The 24,345-nt window shown below is 37.5% G+C and overlaps 1 protein-coding gene across 2 annotated transcripts in view; it reads right to left on the minus strand.

Moving 5' to 3' along the window:
- Positions 1-24,345, minus strand: part of LOC311286240 (integrin alpha-M-like) — a 153,911-nt gene that overhangs the window by 111,817 nt on the left and 17,749 nt on the right. For both annotated transcript variants that reach the window (XM_084402361.1, XM_084402360.1), the window contains exons 4-7: positions 10,182-10,249; positions 9,869-9,983; positions 8,090-8,220; positions 7,838-7,980 (exon numbers count right to left, since the gene is read on the minus strand). In XM_084402361.1, the coding sequence (XP_084258487.1) occupies positions 7,838-7,980; positions 8,090-8,220; positions 9,869-9,983; positions 10,182-10,249 (457 nt within the window). The remainder of the gene's footprint in view (positions 1-7,837; positions 7,981-8,089; positions 8,221-9,868; positions 9,984-10,181; positions 10,250-24,345) is intronic.

A 24,345-nucleotide genomic window follows, 5' to 3' on the forward strand; every position in this document is an offset into this window, starting at 1 on the left:
TTTTGGATGGGCCAGACCAATTGTGGCTGGGCCTTAAATTAAAAACGTTAAATTAAAAACATTATCCAATCACTGTTTAACCTATTAAAAATTACTGACTAATATACTGTCATATTATCTGTGTGTATACATAATATAGATTTTAATAGCTTGATGCTCTTTAAATATTTTGTTACATTGTAAAAAGTTTCGGTGCATAGGACGGACCTCTCCACGATCTCTCTCCGTGGTTCTGACCAAAGAAGAGCGCTTTGGAATCTCCATTACGCATCATACGCATCATACCTGGCGTTGTCTCTTAGCGCGCTACGAAGACTCTTAAGGTATAACTTAACTAAAGGTATACCATTGCTAGGCGTCTTCAGGGCTATCATCCACTCGCGAGGTATGTAATCAGTCGCTGAGGTATGTAATCAGTCGATGTAATAAGGCGTCGGCACGATCACTTGCATTGCACGTGAACTGGAGGGTGCCGAAACTCAGCTTGTGCCTCACAGATTTGAGAAATATGGGCTATCTATTACAGAAAGCTTGAAATGTCTACTTTTAAACGAAAATATTCAAACCAAAAGAAAGAGGCTACTCTCTGATTATGTAATCCATTCCATATGAAATGAGCATTTCTCTCTGGCGTTCATGGCGAGTCCGCATCATCAACTTCATCTTTGCAGCGACACAGAAAACACCAGTTTATTAATAAATAATTAAATGTCTCCTTGCTATTTTAGACACATTCATAATCATTACTTTTACCGGTTCTTTGTGGCAAGCTTTAAGCGTGCGGTCGTGCACTTGAGTGCGGCTATATTACGTAAATGCTCATTATCCTGTAGGCTATAGCCTATTTAAGTAATTAAAATAATATACAGGGGCGATTTGTCCACGAATGGCTTAAATGAACAACTACTAGTCGACTAGAAAAAAACTTTAGTCGGAGGCAGCCCTTATTCCACATATTTTCGAACCAGCAGGCCATTCTGGGTTGAGCGAGCGACCCTGCTTAATGAGCGAGCGGAATATTCAGAAATGCGCTCTCCGCTCACGAGCTCTGATCGGAACCCGAACCACTGTCTGCTGAACTTGCGCAGAAACATCAAAATAGACATAACCAGCTTTTTAAAATAGTTTTTAAAACTAAACATTTAGACTATTTTAGCACAAATTATGAGCTTATTGACGATTTTTTATAATTCTTGACAAAATTAGAATATATTAAAAGTTTTTTGTTTTGTTTTTGAAGAAAAGTTTTGGGTGGGCCTGTTGAAAAGTGGGTGGGCCTAGGCCCGTCAGGCCCACCCATAACGCTGTGCCTGGTCTCAACATGCCTCTTTTGTTTCTACTAGGGGTACATCTATCGATTATTCTAGTAATCGAGTATTCTACCGATTATTCCATCGATTAATTGAGTAATCGGATAAAAATTGTGGTAATAAAAATAGCCTTTAAAATGACTTAAAATACAAATATATAATAACAAGCAATAATAATTGGTTCAAATAAAGTATGAAAGTAATCATATGGGTTTTATTGAACAACACTGTTTAAATACACCATGTAAAATAAATGATATAAACTAATATAAACATAACTAACTGTACATTGCGTGTTATAACAAATGCCTGCAGAGGGCGCCAAAGGCCTGGTGTTAGTTGTTGTTACACAACGGCATGATCAGTTTTGCAATGTTGTAATGTGGGTGGCGCGGCAAGATGGCGGCCATGGTGGATGTTATTTTTTAGCTGCGAAAGCCTTGGGGTGTTTTTTTTTCCAAATAGTCGTGAAGGGAGAAATACATTAACACAATTTTATAGACTATGCTGCATGTATTTTACGTTGGATTATTATAGACGATAGATTTTGGAATCGTTCCCCCTCAGTTGTTGGATATCGATTTCCTCTCACGAAATGAAGCCGAGTACTATCAACAGCTCTGGTGGTGCCATTAAACGAAAAGAGAAGACTGCTTCTAAAGCACCGATATCGGTGGAGACAAAGAAAAGTCAAGAAGAAGGGATAAGCAGTGACACTGAGATGGCAGATCACTTGTACTCCATCGAGAAAGATATTCAGCATATGCCAGATGAGTTTGACACGCCAGAAAAACCTCGCTCCAAAAAAAAGAAAGACGAACCGTCGCTTCTTGAGATGCAAGAGAATATTGTAACTCTTTTATCCAAGAAAATTAATGAGAGTTCGGGGCACCTGGAGAATCAGATTCGGGAAAATACGCTCAGCATCGGAACTTTGAAAAAGTCAATTGACTTCGCCCTGAATGAAGTTAAAGACTTGAAAGACGAAATGAAAGTGGTGAAAGAATTCTCTAAATCGCACGAGCAGAAAGTTGCTGAGCTTGAACGAAAAGTTAATGAAGCAGAAAGATATCGGAGAAGATGGAATTTGAGGCTCCACGGTGTTCCCGAGAAAGCGGATGAAAATCTCAAGCATCAGGTGATTGGAATTTGCGGCTCAGTTGCTCCAGAGTTAAAGGAAAGATGCCAGGTTGATGTGGACATTGTTCATAGACTGGGTCGGAAAGAACAAGGAAGAAGCACAAGAGTGACGATAATTCAGTTCACGAACAGGTCTACTCGGGATCTACTCTGGAAAAGAGCGAAGAACTGTGAATTCCTTCAAGCACAGCGGTTACGGTTTACAGAAGACTTGACGGCGTTGGACGTGGAGAGAAGAAAGCTCCTGTGGCCTATGGTGAAGGATGCCAGAGAGAAAGGTCGCAAAGCTTATTTTGTGGGGAGTAGAGCCTTTGATGATGGCGTTGAAATTTTCCCCAAATAAAGGTTTGGTTCTGATGGTCTCTGACCTAATAATTCAATTGAGGATTTGTGAAGTGAATGAGAATACAGTAAAAAAAAAAAAAAAAAAAAATATTTAAGTAAAATACAAAGTAATTTCCCAGGTAAAATTATAAACGGATAAGGAATTTGCACCCTTTGAGTTAGATATACCTTAGCTCTTAAGAGTTTTTCTTTCTTTCTTCTGTAGTTGTGTTCATTAAAAGTTCATGTCGTTATCTTTTTGTTCCTTTAATGTGAGGGGTATTCGAGATTTAACAAAACGAAAGGCTGTTTTTTTGTATTGCAAGAGATTTAATGTAGATTTTTATTTCTTACAAGAGACTCATGCTTGTTCTTCAGATGTGAATTTTTGGAAATCTCAGTGGGGCAGCGAAATTTGGCATTCTTTTGGAAGTAATCACTCAGCAGGAGTTGCAATTTTAAGAGGTTCATTTAAAGGTAAAATTGTTAATAGCAAAGTCCACAATGGAGGGAGATGGATAATCCTAAAGGTATCCACTGATGGTAAAATGTTTTTATTAGGTACTGTATATGCCTCAAATATAAAAAAATATAATGCTGATTTGTTCTCTGAAATTGAAAATGAGATAAGCAAAATAAGGAAAAGATTTCATGATATTGAAATTATTCTAGGTGGGGACTTCAATACTGTCCCAAATGTTAAGATGGATAGAATTCCTATTCCAATTAAATCACCTACAAGTGATTCAGAGCTATCAATATTTTGTGAAAATGTAGGGGTAATTGATATATGGAGATATAAATACCCACATTTGAAAGAGTACACATGGAGTAATAGGGATAAATCTAAACAGTCAAGAATTGATTTTTGGTTAATTTCTAGTTCATAAGAACAAAATACAAACAGAGTATCGATTGAACCATCAATATTGTCTGATCACAAAATGATTTATCTTCTCATTAAAATGAATAACGAAATAAAAGCTCTAAGACTTATTGGAAGTTTAATAATAGATTATTAGAAATTGATAGTTTTCAACATGAAATTAAGAAAATAATACAAACATATTGGAATAAAGCTAAGCGAACAAATTTATACTGTAAAAATTGGGAGCTCATGAAGTTTCAGATTAGAATTAGTGCAATTGATAAAGGCAAAGAAGTTGCCAAGTCTAATAAATTAAAGGAAGAGGAAATTATTAAAGCTATTTGTAATATTACTAATAAAGACAGTGATGGGAATTCTAATTTGTTAATTAATTTGCAGGCTGAGTTAGATAAATTATATATAATCAAGGCAAAAGGTTCATTTGTTAGATCACGAAGACGTTGATTGTAGGAAGGAGTATCTAATTCCAGATACTTTTATAATTTGGAGAAAAGGAATGGAGAATATACATCTATTAGAAAGCTTAATATTAATGGCCATGAAACACAGGACCCTATTATTATTTCAAAGTATGTATCCGATTTTTATGGTAAATTATATTCCAGCAATACATGTTCTGTAGACAAAATAGATGATTTTTTAAAACCCCTTAAAATATAGCTTGTATTGATGAAGATTTTAAAGCTCTTTGTGATAAGGAGGTATCCATTTTAGAGATAAGAACAGCTATAAAAAAAACTTAAATTAAACAAGTCCCCTGGTAATGATGGCTTAACTGCAGAATTTCAAGATGATCTAGTTGAATTTCTCTTAATGGTCTTTAAAGAGTCTATTGATCAGGAAGCTTTGCCACCCTCCATGACACAAGGTCTAATATCCTTAATTCCAAAGCCTAATAAAAACCTATTGTCACTAGATAATTGGCGACCTATTACATTAATTAATAATGATAGTAAAATTATTGCTTCCATATTTGCTGAAAGGTTAAAGTTAGGATTAGAATGTATTATTGATGAGGGGCAGTCAGGATTTATAAAAGGTAGACATATTTGTAATAATCTTAGACTTGTATTAGATCTTATAGATTATAATGAAATTATTAATGATAATAGTTTTATTCTGTTTGTCGATTTTTACAAGGCCTTCGATACAATTGAGCATGACTTTATTTTTAAAACTCTTAAATTTTTCGGTTTTGGGGACAAATTTCAAAAAGTAATTAGAACCCTATATAATAAGATTAATAGCTCTGTAAAATTGGCATATGGAACTTCTCATAGATTCGAAATTAAAAGGGGTATTCGACAGGGCTGTCCTATTAGTCCATTACTTTTTTTGTTGGTTACACAAATTATGGCCATTCATATTAAGAAGGACAATTAAAATAGAGGATACAGAAATTAAATGCACACAATTAGCTGATGACACTACTCTTTTTTTAAGAGATTATACTGAAGTTGGAAAAGCAATAAAATGTTTGCAGTTATTTTCGTCTGTATCTGGTCTTTCCCTAAATATTAATAAGTGTGAGCTTGGAATGCTTGGAATATGCAATATTCCTGTGAAAGAAGTTGTCAAATATTTAGGTATTAAGATATAAAAAAATAAGGAAGTCAGGAATGAGTTAAACTTTACTCCTAACATTCAATCATTTGAAAAGAAATTGAACTCTTGGCTAATGAGAGATATCTCTTTAACTGGTCGTGTGTTATTGGTTAAAGCTGAAGGTTTATCCAGGTTGGTTTATAATGCTCAAGTGTTAGAGGTACCCCCCTTGCTAATTAAAATGATAGACACTAAACTCTTTAAATTTATTTGGAGGAACAAATCACATTATATTAAAAAAGAAAATATTTGTAGATCAAAAGTTGAAGGAGGATTGAATGTTTTGGATTTTAAGACCTCTAATATGATATTTTAAAAAAATGGCATACGGTACCTAATTTTATATTTCAAAAAGTAGGTGGTATAGAATTTATACTAAAATGTGATTATGATGTTAACAAAATACCTGTTAAACTAGCAAGTTTCCACAAACAAGCATTACTTTCATGGACTCTTATGTATAGTCATAATTTTCCCCCCCATAAATGTACCATATATGGAACAACAGATGTATAAACAAGTCAATATTTTTGGAAAATTGGTTTGAAAAGGGAATTATTTGGGTTAAGCAGTTGATCAAAAATGATGGTGTTTTATACAATTATAATGAGTTTGTTCATATTTATAACTTTTCAGTTGATCCTGTCCAATATTCTTTGGTTTTACATGCAATTCTCAAGGAAATTTTGAGATTATTAGAAGGTCATAATAATTGTTCTCTACAAACAACAGTAGAAGAATTTACCTCTTGTATTAAGTTTCAGGGTAAAGATTTCACAAGTTCTGGATGTAATAATATTTTTTTGCGGTCCCTTCTTCAATCTAAACGTATACTTGCTGTTACTACTCACTGGAATTCTTTATTTAAAGCAGCACTCAGTAACTTCGGGATTTCTTCGCTGTATTCTCGCTTTTTGCTCGCAGGTTTCTCTCTAGAGCTCCCCCCACAGCTTCGGAATAGATATTTGACAACACTGTTGTAAAAACTCGTTGGCTATTCTCAGACACCAGAGGCTAGCAGATCAACGACATCAAAGCAGATGGGACATACTTTAAAACATCTTCTTCATTCGGGTTCGAACAGCGTGAGGGAGCGCAATAATGACGGCATTTTAGCAGATTTCTTTTGGCCTTAAAGCAATTGTTTACATCGCGAGACCTGATATCACGCGAGACTTCCTGACGCGGCGGCTGACGGCCCGCCGCCCCAAAGTTGCAAGTGCGTATTTTCCGCTCAGGGGCACCAGGGGGGTGCGAAACGACCACCATTCAACCCGAAATAAGTAATATAACCATTCCAATGACTCCGAAGCTGTTCAGTTAAGGTAAAAAAGTTACTTAGTTCACCTTTAAGAAACATATTGAGTGGGGTAAAGTTTGGATGACACCTCATAAGTATTGCATTACAAACAAAGTAAAAGTATAGTTATATTTAGAAACTATATCCAAAAGTAAAAACCTGAAAGCTGTGAAAACTACACAGCTGTTTGACAAGTACAAGCTTTTTTTGCAAAAAGCCTTTCTTTTTTTTCTTATTTTCTTTTTTTCTCTTTATTTATTCTCTACCCCTGACATGTATGGTTATGTGTACTCTTGTATGTAATATGTTTTGTTATTATTGTAATTCAATAAAAAAAAAAAATAAAAAAAATAAAAAAAAAACAATGGCATGATCAAATCCTTGTTTAATATTGGCCAAACAACATTTACTTCAAATGTCCACTTAATCTTTAATATTTGGTCACTTCTGTGCGATAGAAATGCAACAGCTGCTGTAATTTCTTGAAAAAGAACATGTTCATCAAAACATGCAAACATTTATTTTGAAATCGCGATGAACAAGAATTTGCATATTTAGAAACATATTTGTGTATTCTCCTGTGCTGGCATAGATTTACAAATGAGTGACGTTACAAGTCTTGTGAAACAGTTATAAACAACACAAGAACGTTATAAATAACACAAGCTCACAGCATGCAGAGATGGAGATTGAGAAACAAGAGACGCTCCACGCTTGATGATAATGATAAAATGATAATAATAACAGTGCAACCAAGAACCGTGTCCGACTTTTTGCGTTGCCAAATGCCCGTTATTGGAACCGTAAACAAACAGCAGAGACTGAGTTTGCGTGGGGCAGCGTTTACTGTGAACAGAGCTGAGGTCATGTTAACATGTAATCTGCACACACATCAATAAAGCGTCGTGCTTCTCTGTGGAAAACAACAGTGCATATATTTATTTAACTGAATCGCAGCGATGTAATAATAAGGGTAAAGGATTCTCGTCCGGGGAACGCGCCACTTCCGGTATTTTGCCCGTACTCAACATGGCCAATTGCAATCGAGGATATTTTTCGAGTACTCGACTTTAATCGAGGAACGGTTGCAGCCCCAGTTTCTACACCAGTGTGTTTTACATTTTTATTTAAAGAATGAGATAAACCAGAACAAAAACGCAAATCTACAGAAAGAGCCATCTTTAATTTTCATTTATGTGCATTTCAAGACTGTTTCTCTGCAAGTGTAAATTCACTGAACATTCATAAGCACATGAAGGATTCACTTACAAGACATAGTCGATTGCTCCGTGTGTGTTTGTGAGTTGGTTCATGTGTGGCTCTTTCATGAGTTTGTCTTCAGCGGAGCCGTCCTGATACGCGTTGAAGTCAAACACAGTCCTGAATTCAGTTGCAAACTGGACAGCAGCAAACTGACACACAGAAGGACAAACAACAAGCACACGTGCCGTTAACATCATTAGCAAACCACAGACCATTACATGTCCATATTTCCACATTAATAGTGCTGGGCTGATTTACCTTTATGGATGAGTTTGAAAGTTTTTTCATAACATCTAAAATGAATTCTTTGTTCATTTTAAAATCGTTCAATACCAAACTTTTAGATCCGTCAAAGAGAAACACCAGATTGACTTCTCTCTTCGTGCATTCTGCAGAAATACCACAAGATATGGAAACACATCTGTTACGCCAACTTCTTTTAGCAATCAAACCATAAATTATTGACAAGATGGCCAATAAATCCATATTTTTCCCAAGTATTTAAAGGGGTCATATAATGCCATTTTTGTACAAGCTAATATGATTTTTTAGGGTCTAAATTAAAAGTTTGTAATACACTTTAATTAAAAATTCTCATTAGTATTGTAAGAAAACACTCATTTTACCTGGTCAAAAACTGGTCTGTTTTCAGCACGCCGTTTAAGTGCATGTGTCTTTAAATGATAATGAGCTTTGCTCACCCCGCCCCTCTGTTCTGTGGGCCTTTTGCCACAACAACACACTGGAGTGTTGCCTTGACAACAGTTGAGGGTATATTTTAGAGAATGGCAGCGGGAGTCTCTGAGGACACTGTGCAACCGTATCAACTTGAGCCGGAGTCGAAAAACAGGACGTTTCTGAATGGTTGGTTAACGTAATGTCACTTTGATCTATCTTTGTGTGTACTGGCAGGGTAGAGTAGTGAGATACGAAGGCATTGTGTTTACTGATTAGGGCTGTGAAACGATTAATCGCATCCAAAATAAAAGTTTGAGTTTACATAATATATGTGTGTGTATTGTGCATAATTAATTTGTATATATAAATACACACACATGCATGTATATATTTAAGAAATATTTGCATACATATACTGTATATATTTATAGATAATTTATATTATATATAAATATATATTTTTTATATATAAATAACAAATTTTTCTTAAATATATACATGCATGTGTGTGTATTTATATATACAAAATAATTATGCACAATACACACACATATATTATGTAAACTCAAACTTTTATTTTGGATGTGATTAATCGCAATTAATCGTTTCACAGCCCTATTACTGATGTATACGTTAGTTCATTGACAGATTGATGTTACAGCTAATGGTCATGAAAAAGATTTTTCCGGTAAATGTAGGCTTGTCCGTGATGCGTAACGTTATCTATGCAGTGTTAGGTACAACTGTCAGGGCTGAAGCACTAACATTTTACTGATCTGTTTAAAAAATAACCAGTCTATGAGACTATGACGGCACATAAACAACACATACTCAGACAGGGGCTAATACCTTTTTCAATGTTCTCGTTTATAAAGCAGTCTGGTGAAATGATTTGCGCAAACATGAAAGCATTGCTGTTGCGCAGACTATGATTGACAGCTCGCTCCCGAGCGAGGGCGGGACTGTGTTGAAACGCTGCTGTCAATCAACAATCGTGGGAGGGGCGTCCGACCGTGTGACGTCACAAAATCGACGGCTTGATTTGAGACGGGGGAAACATATAAGAAGATTTAAAAAAAAAACACTGGATGGATTTTTATAATTTTATGATGGTTGTGTACAGGCACTGCCAACACACATTTCAGTACAATCAACTTATAAAAGTGCATGTACCATTATGTGACCCCTTTAACATAATGTTTTTAATCATGTCTTTGTCAATAAACACCAACTGGAATGTTACTAAGAACCCAACACATGGTGTACAGTATTAAAGACTGAAATAGTTAAACGTATAAATGCAAATGAAATAGTTAAAAGTGTCGTTATCCGCTGGTTTCTGTGTCAGACTCGTCAGACCTTGGTAAGCGGCTTTAAAGTTTGAGACGGCCTGTAAACGGCTGTTGAACTGGACGCAGACGCCGTTCAGATACGAGTTTCCGTCACACTCATGAGGAAGATACGGACTGCAGCTCTGAGAAAGAGACACAATATCTGAGACAACAGGAGGATCAAATCACACAAAAGATGAAACAAAGACTCCAGTGCTAAAATGAGGAGGCAAAGAACATTCCTGCAGTGTTTCCCATTCTTCAATGGACACAAGTACAGAAGAGACTGTGATGAGAAGTCAAACACTGAAGTGACTAATGAAGGAAGCAGTTGAACTTACAGTCAAGCGTCCGCCAGCATCAGACGACACAGCAGAAGACATGCCGAAGAACCGAACGCTCTCTGAGCCTGTCAATCATCACCAGAGAGAGAGAGAGAGAGAGAGAGAGAGAGAGAGAGAGAGAGAGAGAGAGAGAGAGAGAGAGGAGAGAGAGAGAGAGAGAGAGAGAGAGAGAGAGAGAGAGAGAGAGAGAGAGAATTAAACACCTTTAATTACAATAAACAAACATTTCAACAAAAATAATCAACATTTAAATCAAACATCAATCAGTAAAAAAAACACAAACTTTGTTTTAAATAAGAAAGAATAATTCCTCATTAACAATTTCGCACAATATCCCTTTACAACACCAAATTATTTCAAACTTTATAAGGTCATCCATTGCTTTATAATAATTAAAATCTATTAGGATTCTAGATTTCACAGAATTACCAAACACAGCTTCAAAACTATTACATACACCTTGATCAACTTTCTCCTTTCTTGTAATGTAAATCGCCATCTTCGCCTGGCCCAAAATAATATTAAACACCTGACATTTATACTTGCGGCTCTGGGAATATTTGAAACCACAAATAAACGTCTTCATTGTAAAGCACTCATTAAAACATTTAAAAATGTTGTTTAAAACAATAAATAAAGGTTTCAGCCTTGAACACTGCATGAATGCATGAAATACAGTTTCCCTTTGTAAACAGAAAGGACAATTCTGATCAACGTCAGGATTAATTACCGAAACAAAAGCGTTCACAGCAATAGCCCCATATAACAATCTCCATTGCAAGTCCCCAATTCTCTTGGGCAATGGTGACTTATACAACACTCTCCACTCAGGCTTTACATCCTCTTCTAACTGAAGTACATTACGCCATGGCGTGTCAATTCTTTTATCCAAAGCCTTCTTATTAAACACTTTGACACAAATCTTGTAACACTCCTTTCCAGATGCACAATCTATGCCTATTACAATCAAATCCTTGACTTTTAAAAAAGTGCTCTCACAATCGCCCATCAAGGGAGTTAGATACCAAATGGATCACTACAATCCGGGTTAATAAACCCCAAAGAATAATCCGTTAACAATTTCGGTAACACTTTAAAATACGGATCCTTCGTTAATGAATAACTACACAGGAACAAATGAGTAACACAATGTTAACAATCTAGTAACTACAGTTAACTAACAAGTAACTCTGATTAACGAATTAGTAAGTAATAGCACACAGATTTAAGTGGTAGTTCACTAATAACTAATCAATAACTACAATTTTGTAATACTTCCCAGAGAAATAGTGAAAAAAATTCACAATTCATGCAAAACTTAATAACTAATGCAGGACAAATTACTAGCACTAGATTAACATTACTGCTAGATACTGTACACTAATTATAAATATGTAATAGCGTAGCAGACTTATGATTTGGGAAAGCTGTCAATAATTAGCCTATGCACTGCTGTCTTTTAGAGAACTATTCATAAACTAAATAATTTTTAAGAATTGTTTTTATAAATGCACTTGTCTGGAACACTTACCCTGTGGCCGATTTTCCGGCATTCCTCTGGACTGGCTTTGAATAACTAGACTCATCATGGTGAGTACTGGAACATACTGAGTCATCAGCCATCCAAATACCAGTTATTTTATTATTTAACCTACCTCTCAAAATTGTTTTTATGTATGTCTCTTTGTTCATATGTATATGTATATATATATATATATATATATATATATATATATATATATATATATATATAAATATGTGTGTGTATATATATATCCTTTCTTTATTTATTTATTTATTTATTTATTATCCTGTGAATGATTAGATGATTCTACCCTTTCGGGTTGGCTCTTCATTAGTAACTACAGCATGGAATCATGATAACTAGTAATGACTCAAGTGTTAATGCATATTTTTATAGGCAAGGCAAGGCAAGGCAAGTTTATTTATATAGCACATTTCATACACAGTGGCAATTCAAAGTGCTTTACATAGAAGAAATTAAAATAATAAAAAGAATAAGAATAATTAAAACAGTTTATACAGATAAAAATAAAATACAGTACAGTTCAAACAGTGGGACGAACAGTGGCACAGTGCTCATTCATTAAATGCATAGCTAAACAGATGTGTTTTGAGTCTGGATGTGAAAGTGACTGTAGGAGCACATCTGATCTCCTCTGGAAGCTGGTCCAGCATAATAGCTAAAAGCGGACTCGCCATGCTTAGAGTGAACCCTTGGTATTTCTAGCTGATATGATCCTAATGATCTGAGTGATCTGTTGGGTTTATATTCAGTGAGCATATCTGCAATGTATTGAGGTCCTAGGCCATTGAATGATTTATATACCAGTAATAATACTTTAAAATCAATCCTAAATCTAACTGGGAGCCAGTGTAAAGACCTGAGGACTGGTGTGATATGTTCATATTTTCTGGTTCTGCTCAGAATCCTGGCGGCAGCGTTCTGTATGAGCTGCAACTGTCTTATGGTCTTTTTGGGAAGGCCAGTGAGGAGTCCATTACAATAATCCACCCTGCTGGTGATGAAAGCATGAACAAGTTTCTCTAAGTCTTGTCTGGAAACAAAGCATCTTATTCTTGCTATATTTTTCAGATGATAGTATGCTGATTTAGTTATTGCTTTGACATGACTACTGAAACTAAGGTCTGACTCTAGTGTCACACCAAGATTCCTGACTTGATGTTTAGTTGTTTGACCCCTAGAGTGAAGGTATGCGTTCACCTTAAGAACTTCATCTTTGTTTCCAAATGCAATGACTTCAGTTTTGTCTTTGTTTAACTGAAGAAAGTTTTGACACATCCAACTGTTGACTTCATCAATGCATTGGCACAGGGAGTCAATGGGGCTGTAGTCGTTAGGCGATAGGGCTAAGTAGAGCTGTGTGTCGTCTGCATAGCTGTGGTAAGCAATTTGGTTCTTTCTCATTATTTGGATCATTGGGAGCAGATACTGGTTGAACAGGAGTGGCGCAAGAATTGAGCCTTGAGGGACTCCGCATGTCATGGATGTCCACTCAGACTTATGGTCTCCTATACTCACATAATAACCTCTCCCATCTAAGTATGACCTGAACCATTTTAGGACTATCCCAGAAATCCCCACCCAGTTTTCCAGCCTGTCAAGAAGTATGTTGTGATCGACAGTGTCAAATGCAGCACTGAGGTCGAGTAGCACCAGCACCGATAATTTGCCTGAATCAGTATTTAAGCGAATATCGTTTATTATCTTTATGAGCGCTGTCTCTGTGCTGTGGTGCGGTCGGAAACCAGATTGAAAATAGTCAAAGGATCCATTCAAGCTCAAGAATTTGTTCAGCTGATTGAAGACAACTTTTTCAATGATCTTGCCTATGAAAGGAAGATTTGAGATCGGTCTATAGTTGCTTAATATGGTCTTATCCAGATTGCTCTTTTTCAGGAGGGGCTTGACAACTGCAGTTTTCAGGGAGTTTGGAAAACTACCAGAGAGAAGTGAAGCATTTACCACTACTAGAAGATCTGCTTCTAAACTGTTAAACACACTTTTGAGAAATGATGTGGGAAGTGTGTCGAGAGCGCAGGTTGATGTTTTAAGGTGCTGTACGGTTTCTTCCAAAATGTTGCCATTAATTTCTTTGAAGTCAGACATAGTAACTACTTTCTCAGGTGGTCTGATCTGTCTGACCCCAGCGCAACTCAAGGATGTGCTGATCACCTTTCTGATATTATTGATTTTCTCAGAGAAGAAAGAAGCAAACTCACTGCACTTGCTGTCTGAGAGCATTTCACTGGGAATCTGGCTTGGGGGGTTTGTCAGTCTCTCTACAGTAGCAAAAAGAGTGCGTGTGTTGTTTAAATTGCTGTTTATAATATTTGAGAAGAAAGTCTGTCTAGCTTTGCCTAGTTCCATATTGAAAGCATGAAGGCTGTCTTTGTAGATGTTATAATGGACTACAAGTTTTGTCTTCCGCCACATGCGCTCTGCTTTTCTGCATTGTCTTTTCATATTTTGCACTGCTGTTGAGTTTCTCCAAGGTGCCTTTTGTCTGCCACTCTTCTTCCTGACTTTCACAGGAGCAATATCATCAATTACACCTTTAACTTTTGAGTTAAAAGAATCAAGGAGAAAATCAACAGAGTCAGCAGATATGCTTGGTGTTAAAGATATAGCCTTCATAAATAGTACACTAGTGTTCTCATTTAAGCATCTCTTCTTGACAGACACAGATCTAGCTTCAGTGGCAGGAGAGATCAATATATCAAAGAAAATACAGAAATGGTCAGACAGTGCTACATCCTTAATAACAATCAATGAAATGTTTAGACCCTTACTGATAAGTAAATCTAGAGTGTGTCCACGATTGTGTGTGGGTCCATGTACATGCTTGAGTCAGATCAAAAGTTTTTAAAACAGTTTTGATTTCTTTTGCCATATTGTTTTCTGCATTATCTATGTGAATGTTAAAATCTCCAGCAATGGCAAAACAGTCAAACTCTGAGGTAATTGCTGATAACAGTTCTGTAAAGTCCTCAGCGAAGGCTGGAGAGTATTTTGGAGGCCTGTAAATAATGATAAGTAAAATGCGTGGAGCACCTTTTAACACAATACCCAGATATTCGAAAGACGGGTAATTCCCAAATGATATTTGCTTACATTGATAGATATCTTTAAAAAGAACAGCTAGACCCCCACCTCTCTTAACAGCTCTGCAGACACTCATAAAAGTAAAGTTAGGAGGGGCTGCTTCATTGAGGATTGTTGCACTGTAGCTGTCTTCTAGCCAGGTTTCATTTAGAAGCATAAAATCTAGGTTGTTTGTGGTTATTAAGTCGTTGACTAGAAGTGATTTATTTTTAAGTGAACGAATGTTTAAAAGTGCTAACTTAACAGTCTTACTTTTTGTCCCCACATCAATCTTACTTTCACATGTAATAGGCAGCAGATTAGTTGGGTTTGCTGTACGGCTATTGAAGGCCTTAGACTTTCTATCTTGTAACAGAACAGCAATAGAGAAAGATACAGGCACACTGGGTTCCCGCTTGTTCTGTAAACATTTGAGAAAGTTACTGTTATCAGAGCGGGCACCCGACACATATCACTGAGAGCTGGTATCAGTTGTTTTTGGTTCACCTCGAGCAGAAGGAGGAGGGTGTGGGCCCTGACGTTGTGGCAGAGGCCGAAGAGCTCTCACAGGAGGAGGGGGAGGGCGAGCTGGGCCCGCAGGCTTTGGTGGCAGCGGTGCCTGTCGTTTCTTGGTTGCTATCCGGGGGCTTGCAGCAAAAGAGTGGGATAGTTTGGTTCCAGCATGCACCAGTTCTTCCATTTTCTGTGAGAAGCACAGTAGTGGCGTTGCTGGAGAGAGGGAAAAGGTGTCTGGTGAAAGGGGCTGTTGCTCTGGTGTTAAAGGAGGCTGTGATATGCTGTCCTGGCTTCCCTGGCTGTTTTCCAGGAAGTCGTCCTTGGGTGCTGAATCTTGGAGCAGTTCTACTATGTCTGTCTGTGGTGAGCTCTGTGGGCAGGGCTCAGCTGACATTGTGTCCGTGGGCAGAGGTTGTTGTGGCGGAGTGGTGTTATCATTGTCCTTGTGTGATATGTCAACCGCATGTCCATTTTGCTGCTGAAGTGAAGTCCCGTGGTCATTCATACTGTGTCCAGGTGTGTGTGTGCCGTTCACATTGAGTGGATTGGCACACATTGCAGAAGGATGATTGAGGGAGAAGTAGAAATTGTCCTTTAACACTCTTGAACCAAGTTTGTTTGGGTGGTGGCCATCCCGATGAAAAAGTTGTCTCTGACTCCAGAAAAGATTGAAATTGTCAATGAAGTTCACTCCTTTTATATTGCAGGTTTTTTGCAGCCATGTATTTAGCCCAAGCAACCGTGAAAACCTGTTTGTTCCTCTTGCTGGGAGTGGTCCACTGATGAATGTTTGAACTTTCAGTCTTTTAAGTGTTTCAAAAAGTTCATTGAAATCCTTCTTAAGGAGTTCTGACTGCTCTTTATGAATATCATTCTTCCCCACATGAATGATGAGTCGATTAGCAGTCTTATGTTTCATCAGAATGTTCTGAAGTTCCCTGTTTATATCAGAAGTTGTTGCTTGTGGAAGGCAGCATGTAGTTGTATCCCTGCTGCTAATGTTTCTGATTATGGAGTCCCCCACTATCAGAGTCCTGGGCTCGGCTGCGCTCTGAGCTGAGTGCCGCTGTCTGCTTGACCTTGAGCGCCAGTTAGCATCAGTGTTAGCTACTGGCCCATTCAGTCTGTGTTCGATCACATTCATCACATTTGGGGATTCCTCATTTACATTCATTAGTACTTCAAATCTGTTCTCAAGATGTATAGGCAGTGGTAGGAGACCAGTGTTTGCTATTCTTGTCAGAGCTGTATCTGGGGTAGAGGATGCTACTGCGGCAATATGTGAGGCTCGTGACAATCTGATGTCTCGGGTGCCTTTGGGTCTCGCTCCCTGTTTGTGCCATCTATTTGTAAGTCGATCGGCTTGTTTCTCTACCTGTCGAGGAGCTCTAGTTTCATGGGACTCACCGGCTGTATGCTGAGGCTGTCCATGACGAAGCTCTGTTGTGTGCTCCGTCTGGTTTGGTGGTCCCGTAAGTAACTTTGTTTCAAGAACTGCAATCCTTTGTAAAAGTCTGAGGCAGTTAGTGCAGCAAGTAGATTCTTGAACCTGAAGAGGCATTTTCTCTCTTATCCTGAATGTAGGCAGTTGTGTTTTCCTTTCCCGGAATGTAAGCTGGTCGGGTAAAAGAATTCTGCGTTTTTGTAGTAATCCAAACTTTGTTCTCTGAGCACTGTGCTGTTTGCTGAAGATAAAATTAGGTGATAAAAGGAAATAAAATATAAAAATATAGGAGATAAAATGTAAAAGCGATAGAGCAAAGCGCGGAGCAGTAAGCAAGAGCGTCCGAACAGTAGCTGAGCAGGAAGCAGGAACTTCCAATTCTTAAAAATTATAGGACTTACAAATTATTTGGATCCGTATTCTAAAGTGCAGATCATGTTAACTAACTAGTAATGACTCAAGTGTTACTACATACCTCTATAGGAACTACTAATTATTTGGATCCGTATTCTAAAGTGAAGATCATGTTAACTAACTAGTAATGACTCAAGTGTCTCAAATGACTCAAGCTATAATAAAATAACTGGTATTTGGATGGCTGATGACTCAGTATGTTCCAGTACTCACCATGATGAGTCTAGTTATTCAAAGCCAGTCCAGAGGAATGCCGGAAAATCGGCCACAGGGTAAGTGTTCCAGACAAGTGCATTTATAAAAACAATTCTTAAAAATTATTTAGTTTATGAATAGTTCTCTAAAAGACAGCAGTGCATAGGCTAATTATTGACAGCTTTCCCAAATCATAAGTCTGCTACGCTATTACATATTTATAATTAGTGTACAGTATCTAGCAGTAATGTTAATCTAGTGCTAGTAATTTGTCCTGCATTAGTTATTAATTAGTTTTGCATGAATTGTGAATTTTTTTCATTATTTCTCTGGTTAGTATTGAAAAATAGTAGTTATTGATTAGTTATTAGTGAACTACCACTTAAATCTGTAAAAAAATTCAGTAGTTATCTGTGAAGTATTAAAAAATAGTAGTTATTGATTAGTTAATAGTGAACTACCACTTAAATCTGTGTGCTATTACTTACTAATTCGTTAATCAGAGTTACTTGTTAGTTAATTGTAGTTACTAGATTGTTAATATTGTGTTACTCATTTGTTCCTGTGTAGTTATTCATTAACGAAGGATCCGTATTTTAAAGTGTTACCGAAATTTCAACTCATTTTCAGAAAGCGCTGACCTCCATTTGTCAAGTACTCTAGCAACCAAACGGGTAGACCTCACCCCAGCTGTCCAGTCATTGAATTCACATCTTTAAAATCCGCTCCTGCTATCCATTGTGCATGTCCAATAGTTAAAATTCCAGAGTTGATAAGATTCTCTTCTGTCACAGAGTAACCCAGTTCATTGGACAGATATTGGAAAATGCTGCATGTGTCCCACCCAAAAATTAGCCTTTACCGCAGGGACAAAAACTGTACATTTGTAACTTTTATTTTGAAAGCGCGACAAAGAGGGTTTATCCTGCATAGAGAATTATGAGGCGGCCGTTTTTCCACCGTGATGGTTCTGTTGCGGTTCCCGGCCTGTGTCCATTCTCAAGCCGTATAGTTTGCCGATAGCGCTGCGCGGATCGCGGATAATCCGCGGGTCGGGTGGCTGAGTAATAAAAACATAACATTCCAATTAATCGAAGGTGGATGACAGATTAATCATTATAATGTGTTGATTTTAAATAAGACACGGAACTCTCATCACGGTAAAACGCAATGAACGAGCGTCACTCTTTTACTTTCGTTTTCAACTTAACTCTTCAGGGAAAACCAATCAAGGAAAACATCCCACTGCGCAATGTGTCGCCGGAGTGACGTCATTTTCATGTAATTTTTGGACGTCAAAATTCGGTCCATTGAAGGGGTTGTTTTGTGACGCCAGGCGACGTCTTTTTTCGACGTCTTCTGCACGTCTAATGTTGACGTCTGTCCACAAAAGTTCGTTTGTGGGAAGAAGGAAGGAGACGGGGTCGGCTTGCTGTGGATCGTGTGTTTTATTAGATAAGTCTTTTCCAAACAATAATCGCGCTCAGACAAAACAGCGGTTTCTTTAGGCTTCTCCTCATGAGACCACACACACACACACACACACACACACCTTGTTCTTGCTTTCCCTGGGAATCAAACCCGTGATCTTAGCATTACAAGCACCAACGCTCTACTGTTTGAGCTACAGCATCACACCTTTGTACGTGTGTCCAGTTATCACCTGATGCTGTAAATGAAAATGATCTTAAATAATTATTAATAATCTGTATTCATATGTATTAATCATGTTGATAATAACAATGTTGATATTTGTAAATAAAAAAATATTACAAATGTAATACCGTAATGTAATATGTAATTACAACCCCTTCAATGGACCGAATTTGGACGTCCAAAAATGACATGAAAATGACGTCACTCCGACGACACATTGCGCAGTGGGATAGTAGTCATGTCAATTTCCTGCACCTGTCATAGACGTCCAAATGACGTCCTAAAAAATGACCCAGTTCAAAGGTCCAATGTTGAATGTCAATATGTCCAAGTTGGGTCATGGTTGGATGTCCAAATAGTGGACCTAGTTTAGACGTCGAATAGATGTCCAGAATTGGTCATGGACCGACGGACCCAATATAGACATGATCTGCACGTCTATCCGACGTCCATTGTTTAGTCTCGACAATAACGCTTGTCCGGAACACGTGTGTTTTTTTTGTTGTTTTTTTGAAGGGACAAGTGAAAGAGAATTTTAAATATTTCAATTAATAATCTCATTTAATACAGTTTTATTTTTTCTATGTAAATTATTTAATTTGATTGTTAACAGCCTAGTGTCTTATTATTCTAACTGAATGTAGGCCCTATTGATCAAATTTAAGAATTTGAAATGAAAGATGGAGCCCAAGGTAAAAAAAAATTCTGATAAGAGTGTTTTCCAACAGAAATTTAATGAAACATTGACAATTTAAGTTTGAAGTTTAGGCTATCAAGGAAATGTAATTTTGCCAAAAGAGGAACTTTTATTTTAAATAAATGTTATTTTTAAATCAGCCTACTTCAGTGTGATGTGTTATAATCATGCTTAACTCTGAGAATCTGAATAATTGTGATTATCAGATGCAGATATCCAAATCAAAGAATATCATAGGTTCGAGCGGTTTGCGTGTGGATTATTATTTTTTTTACAGTGGATTCGGGTGACTCAAAATGCACCAGATTAATTAATTTATCTTTAAAATGTTCAATTTTTCTTTGCCTTGTAAAGTGCCACTCTCCTTTCTGCCCGCAGTTACAGGGGGGCTTGTACACATTTATGTTTCACAACTACAATATTTGTCTAATAATAAACAGATTGGATGATTTTGTTTATTTATTTGCTGTTTGTGATTCCATACATGTTGTACCACGTCACCATACTGTATGTTACTATTATGGTGGTGGGATGGACGTTGATTCATAGTGTCCCCCCCAATGTCAATGTCATTCCTACGCCCCTGGATCTACCTCATCAGAAATAGAAAGCCAAGTCCTCCATTTAGTGTCCAGTCTTTGTTTCAATTGTCCAAGATGTACAGACTTAACACAATTATGATATAAAAAAAGTCTCAATACAATAAAATACCAAATCCCCATAACCTTTCAGTAAGTTTGTTAGACTTGTATCATCAACTGATTCCCAATCTTTAAGAACCACCTTAAATTCAGGAAATGTCTGTCACGGATGTAGACAAGAGACGTAGATTCAAATGCAGAGTGATTTATTCGGATGCCAAACTGGAAAGGTACAAACTCCAACCCTAGGCATAAATGAGAGGCCACAAACTGGAACACGTAACAATACAACGAATCGGCACCAGACAGCAAACACAAGGCGATTAAATAGACCAACAAAGAAAAGAGGTAACAAGGCAAGCAGGTGGGGGAAATAAACCAATAACGAAATAACAAGATGGGCGGGGTTGACAATTAGACGAGAGCACATGGCACAAGAAACAACAAGACACTCATGTGCTCACACAGGACCAGACTGAACATAAACACATGACAAACCGGGCGTGTCACAGCCCTGTCACAAACTAGAATAAAGCCATTCAGAAGAACATTATTTATAAAAGAAGTCAACATCAGAGGAAAAGAGGCCTTAAGATTCCTAACTAATCCCTCCACAATTCTAACCGAAGTTAGCCCAACGTGATTAGCAAGTTCATGTTCAGTTCGCCATTGGCCTTTTGTTAAAGGTGCCCTAGAATTTGAAATTGAATTTATCTTGGCATAGTTAAATAACAAGAGTTCAGTACATGGACATGACATACAGTGAGTCTCAAACACCATTGTTTTCTCCTTCTTATTTAAATCTCGTTTTTGAAAAACACCCTTGAAAAATAGGCGAATCTCCACATAACACCGACTGTGACATCATGGCTTGCAAACGAGCGAAGCATGGCAGTTGCAGTGTTTGGATGTACAAATGAACACAAAGGTATTTTTTTAGTTCCTTCATCCGAGCCTCTGAAGAACCAGTGGGTTATGTGAATGTCTGATGTGTAATTGTTCAAGTTCAGACAGATAATCTTTCTCTCAAAGTCGTTCAATACTGTTTATGCATCAGTAAATCAAGCCAGTGACTAAACGATCAACTTCACGTCGTTTCTCTTAGTAGGATGAAAATAATCTTACTTAAACTGTGATTAAAATATATACAGATAGCGATCAAAGAACAATCCCTTTCCAATCGCCCAAGCTGTCAATCACACAGCGCGAGTTTATCTGGACACGTGCCAAAACTCATTATGAAATCAATGACGCTGTTACACTGCACAACGAAGCTCTTACTGTATGTACATCATGCTTGCATTGGTGAAATCATTAGTGAGAGTGCAGAAACTGCGTTGCAATGATAAGATCTTAATTCACTTGATCAACAGGCTTACACTGAAGTCTCACAGCAGCCAATCACAGCAGTGGGCGTTTACACTGAAGTCTCACAGCAGCCAATCACAGCAGTGGGCGTTTACACTGAAGTTTCACAGCAGCCAATCACAGCAGTTGGCGTTTACACTGAAGTCTCACAGCAGCCAATCACAGCAGTGGGCGTTTACACTGAAGTCTCACAGCAGCCAATCACAGCAGTGGGCGTTTACACTGAAGTCTCACAGCCAATCACAGCAGTGGGCGTTTACACTGAAGTCTCACAGCAGACACGCCCCTTCAAACAGAGTTTTCAAAAATCAGGCTAAAATCAGGCTAGGAAAAATGCCTTTTATTTCTAAATTATTAAAAAAAATTGATCTAAAAAACATACTAACATTATAAGGGCACCCCAGGAAACATTCTACAATAATAAAATAATCCATGCAAGGGCACCTTTAAATCAATCAAGTCCATAACTTTCATAATGCCTGCATTAAAAAAGTTGGTGATTAAAGATGAGGACACATTAGATGGCATTTCAAACAGAGGATTCAAAAAAAGAGGTTCTGCAATACCATAATGCTCATCCTCTTTTCTTAGCAGTTTAAACCAATCCCATGATTTAATCACTGATACATAAAAACCAAAAGGCAAAAAATGCATCTTCTCCACAAAGGATTTCTGCAATAAGGATTTCTGCTTGTCAAGACCAATTCCTCCAAGACTCTTGAGTATATGCAGACCAATAACGACCCAAGGCACTTGATCTGACCAGTACAGGAGTTTTTGCAATGTATGCAATCTCATTGCCATAATCTTAGATTCTAGATGTATTAATCCCTGCCCTCCCTCTGCCACCGGGAGATACAGGACACCTGGAGGAAGCCAATGGCAACCATCCCCCAAAAAATTAATAAATGCTTTTTGAACACCAATAAGTAATTTTTTGGGAGGATCCAACGCAGTGCATTTGTGCCATAACACTGAAGCTGCCAAACTGTTAATAACCAAACATCTCCCTCTGTAAGAGAGTTGTGGAAGAATCCATCTCCACTTCTGAATTCTAAGAATCACCCGATCAAATAGCCATTCCCAGTTCTTTTCTGTGGGACTATAAGTCCCAAAATAAAGACCAAGGACTCTAAAGCCATCTCGAGCCCATCTACATTGCTGTGGCAGCTGGGGAGGTCCTCCACCCGGCCATTCTCCCAACAGCAAGGATGCACATTTCCCCCAGTTGATACATGCAGATGAAGCTTTACGAAAGCTATCTAAAGAAGAGATCAATCTTGAAACGTCTTCAGAGTCTTTTATAACTACTGTTATGTCATCTACGTAAGCTGTAAGTTTAACTGGATCTACACTGGGGAAAATGGGAATATTAACACCATGTAGTTGCCTCCTAAGCGAAACTAGGAGAGGCTTGATAGATATTGCATCCAGGAGACCTGAAAGAGGGCACCCTTGCCTTATTCCCCTGGTTACAGTAAAAGGCCTAGTTAGGGAACCATTAAATCTTAACATGCTGTAAATTTTATTGTATAACATTTTAATGTGAGAAACAAAATAAGGACCAAAACCAAAAGCTTCCAGGGTCTTAAATAAATATCAGTCCCTCCAGAAAAACGCGATTATGCGATTGCATGATTCAATGCATAATCAGCCAAAGTCCGCATATATATGCGGGGGACGCATTTTTTCAAATACGCCGCACTTTCGCCGCATAAACTGCAGATTTCCGCGCGCAAAATATGCGGGCTTGCATGATTTCATAATCCCCACATTTTCGTTGCAAAAAGTCACATACTGTATATCTTTAGCAGAAAGTTGAAAAATGTTGCGTTTACTTCACACAAGCGCAGCCATTTCCCCTGTGGAACGTTATAAAGTGACGTAATTACGTGACATCATTGAAAAGCTGCAAACCCCGCGATGCCGATGAAACCAATAATATCTCCAATATTATTTGGGCGCTCTCTCTCTCTGCTTGTTTTTTTATGCGCCCTGTGTCCACTGATCTAAATAATTAGTTGTTACAACGACTTATTTGTTCCCTCGTTTTAATAAATCGTGGACACGAACTAATTCCCTCCCTCATTTTGATTTAACGAATTACATGGCCACAATATAGTAAAACGAGGGAAATTAGTATAACCTGCTGAGGTATTATTAATTCGTGGCCACGAAACAATTTTCACCTGAATATTCACAAATTCACAAAAATATAGGTCTTTTTTTTATATATTTGTTGGGGGAATCACTTTTTTTTCTCTTTCATCAAACCGCAATTTTTGCAAGTTCCCGCAATTTTTGCAAGTTCCCGCAATTTCATCGCATAAAATTGCATAAATATCCCGCATATTCCATCGCATTTTTTAAGAAAACGTGCCGCATAATCAAGGATTTTTGCCCGCAACAATCACAAAAAAACTCCGCGTTTTTCTGGAGGGACTGAAATATTGGTGGTCCACCCTGTCAAACGCCTTTTCTTGGTCTAGTGAAAGAAAACCAATGTCCAAATTATGCATTTTTGCAACAGTAATAATATCTCTCAACAAAAAGAGATTGTCAAAAATCGACCTTTTAGAAACAAAAAAATGTTTGATCTTTGT

The sequence above is a fragment of the Rutilus rutilus genome (assembly GCF_951802725.1).
Source record: "Rutilus rutilus genome assembly, chromosome: 2".
NCBI lineage: Eukaryota > Metazoa > Chordata > Actinopteri > Cypriniformes > Leuciscidae > Rutilus > Rutilus rutilus.